Raw genomic sequence first — 2,639 nt, forward strand, 5'->3', positions numbered from 1 at the left:
TGCCGCTGGGAGAGCTCTATTTCCCGTGGAACTTCAGAGTTAGTTTAGTGAAAACAACTGGAATGTCATTTGCTTCAATCCCTTGTCATTAACACCTCTCAGATGTCTTTTCCTTCCTATCCATTCCAATGAAAAGTAGGAGTCCCTCTGAGCAGAACTGTCCTGTGGAAATGACACAATGGGGACACTGGTGCTGCCAATAGCTTTTGTGTCAGGGTCAGCAAGTGCTTTAGAAACTGTACATGGGTAAATATGTTTGCTGTTTTTCCTCTGTTTTGCAGCTTATGTAGCAGAGATTTGAACAAGTTCAAGAAAAGCCTCTGAATGTAATCGAATAGCATTGCTGGAAGTTCACATTGGTTCTCTCAGCACTCTGCTGGCTAACTGTGCAGGTCATGCATTTCTGCAAGCAGAGGTGGTGCTTCTCATAATGTAATTTTTGGCACCGTGTTGGAACACCAAGTTAATGCTGACTCTGCAGGCTGTGCTGCTAATGGTACTTTGTCATGCCTGTGTGCCTTTCCTCCATTGGGGTTACTGAACAAATCTGGTGCTGCTTTGCTTAGGGAGTTTAAGAACATAAAATAAAGTTGACTAGTTAGAAACAAAAATCTTCCTCAATGAAACTTTGTGGAGAGATGATTTATCTGATAGGGAAAGTGATGTTGCTTAATTGTTTCTCTCTATAAGACTCTGTCCCTGATGTTGTTGTGGTTTTTTTGACTGCAGAATATACAAAGATGGCTTACAACTTGGAGAGGTGTTTCCACCGAGCAATGATGAAGCACTTCCCTGGGGAAGATGGAGACACAGATGAGGAGTTCTGGATCAGAGAAGATGGGAGACGAGAGAAGAGGAGCCGGCGGAGTGGCCGCTCCAGCACCGGCAATGTTTGGACTCGGTCACGAGATCCAGATGGACCAGGCAAGAGGCAGCAACGCTTGGAAAATGGAGGAAAACCTCCACCATATCGAGCTACTTCCAGGGCTTCTGCTTCTTCGTCCTCTTCCTCCTCCTCCTCCTCCTTCTCCTCATCCTCTGCAGAGGATCCCAGTGGCAACCCGATGCAGCCTCCCAGAGAAGTGGGCCCTTCCAACGGGCGAGGTTTCCCTCGCTCTCTGCAGTACGGTGGGATGCCCAGCCCTGTGCCACATCCCAGCCAGATGGTAAGGAGCAGTGTGTGCTGTTCTTCACCCGTCGTGCCTGTGAAGGGAAGATGGTCAAGGGGAGTGAGGCTGTCTACTGTGAAATCCCTGCTGGGTGGCAAGAACATTTTCCCAGAGATTTAAGGGTCAGGACTATGGTTTCTGCAGCTGAAGCTTTTCAGACTTTAGACTTAAAGTTTTGGTCTTTGCCAGACTAGCTGGGAACAATCTCCTCTAACGTTTTCCATGGCCAGCAAGTCCCTGTGTAATCTTGTGCCAGCCCTGGCTCCCTCAGTTCTCTCCATGGAGAGTTATCTTGTGCATGGAAAGCCATCATATTTCCTCTCTTAAACTCCAGTTTATGATGCTGAACAAGCTGGTCTTCTTTTGTCTCAATTGTTCACAGATGTTTGGTAACTTTGTGCCATCTGTGTACTACTGCATTTCATGCCTTGACTATTTATAAAAGCAGTAAACGAAATCAAACACAAGGCCACCCTGAACTGCAGCAGTGACCTCCGTTTAGCCCAGAATTTCTTCTCTGAATGCCACCTATTCTGCCTTCCCTCTAGGCTGTTCCTCACCCAACCTTCACTGCCTTTTCCATTGTAACCGGAGATGTCTTGTGGTGTATCATCTGCTCGTCTGAGATCCAGGCGACGTCCTCACCCTTTTAGCTAGAGATCAAGCAAAATTTTTAGAGCAATTCTTGTGATGCAGATCATCACAGTAGGCAGTAGGAGAGCCGGAGGCAATGAAAATTTTGAGGGAAATCAGCACATTTGCCAGTCCTTCTGCTTGTGTATTCTTGTAGTCCACTCCCCTCCTTGGAGGGAACCACTGCCCCCTGCAGTCTTCTTCCTTGTTCCCAAGTGATTGGGTGGGCAAGTGAGTGTATTGCAGCCATGAGAGCAGGGCATGTGGCTGGGGTGTGAGAGAGTGGCTTTGGCAAGGGAGCTGTGTCATCTCATAGGAAAGAGACTACAGGGTTTTTATGGTACCTCCAAAAAGCCCGTCTGCCCATCTGTGTGTTTCCTCCACCCTTGGTTTCCCCTCACATGCAGCAGCTCTGCTGCTTTCCTGCACTTCACAAATTGTTTTATTTCTCCCTCCCACACCCTTCCCCACCCCCCAGAGACCAGCCGTGCCAGGAACGTTTGGTGCCCTGCGTGGATCAGATCCCACGAAACTCTACAGCTCGCCGCGCGTGCCCGAGCCCCACCCTGGGGACCCAGTCCAGCAACACCAGCACTTTGCCATGCAGGTAAGAAGCACCGCGGCCAAAGGATCTGGCACCCCGAGACCTACAGGTCTCCTCTGCTCCTTGGTGTGATGGCTCTCACCGAGTCCCACCCCCTCTCTCTGTCTCTCCCTCCTCCCCAGCCGGCCGTGGGACTGAGCGAGCACCGCGGGCACAGGCTGCCCGCCCCGGAGAAGCAGGCATGTGCGGGAGCAGCCCACGTCGCCGGCCTCCGCCCCCGGCCCAGTGGTTTT

General features: G+C 50.5%; 1 protein-coding gene across 1 annotated transcript in view; it reads left to right on the forward strand.

The window, feature by feature from the left end:
* CECR2 (cat eye syndrome chromosome region, candidate 2) overlaps nt 1–2,639 on the forward strand; it is a 45,069-nt gene that overhangs the window by 36,739 nt on the left and 5,691 nt on the right. The window contains exons 14-16 of the mRNA XM_010002994.1: nt 730–1,166; nt 2,281–2,409; nt 2,529–2,634. Of these exons, the coding sequence (XP_010001296.1) occupies nt 730–1,166; nt 2,281–2,409; nt 2,529–2,634 (672 nt within the window). The remainder of the gene's footprint in view (nt 1–729; nt 1,167–2,280; nt 2,410–2,528; nt 2,635–2,639) is intronic.

This window comes from Chaetura pelagica, unplaced genomic scaffold (assembly GCF_000747805.2).
Source record: "Chaetura pelagica isolate M959 unplaced genomic scaffold, ChaPel_1.0 scaffold117, whole genome shotgun sequence".
NCBI lineage: Eukaryota > Metazoa > Chordata > Aves > Apodiformes > Apodidae > Chaetura > Chaetura pelagica.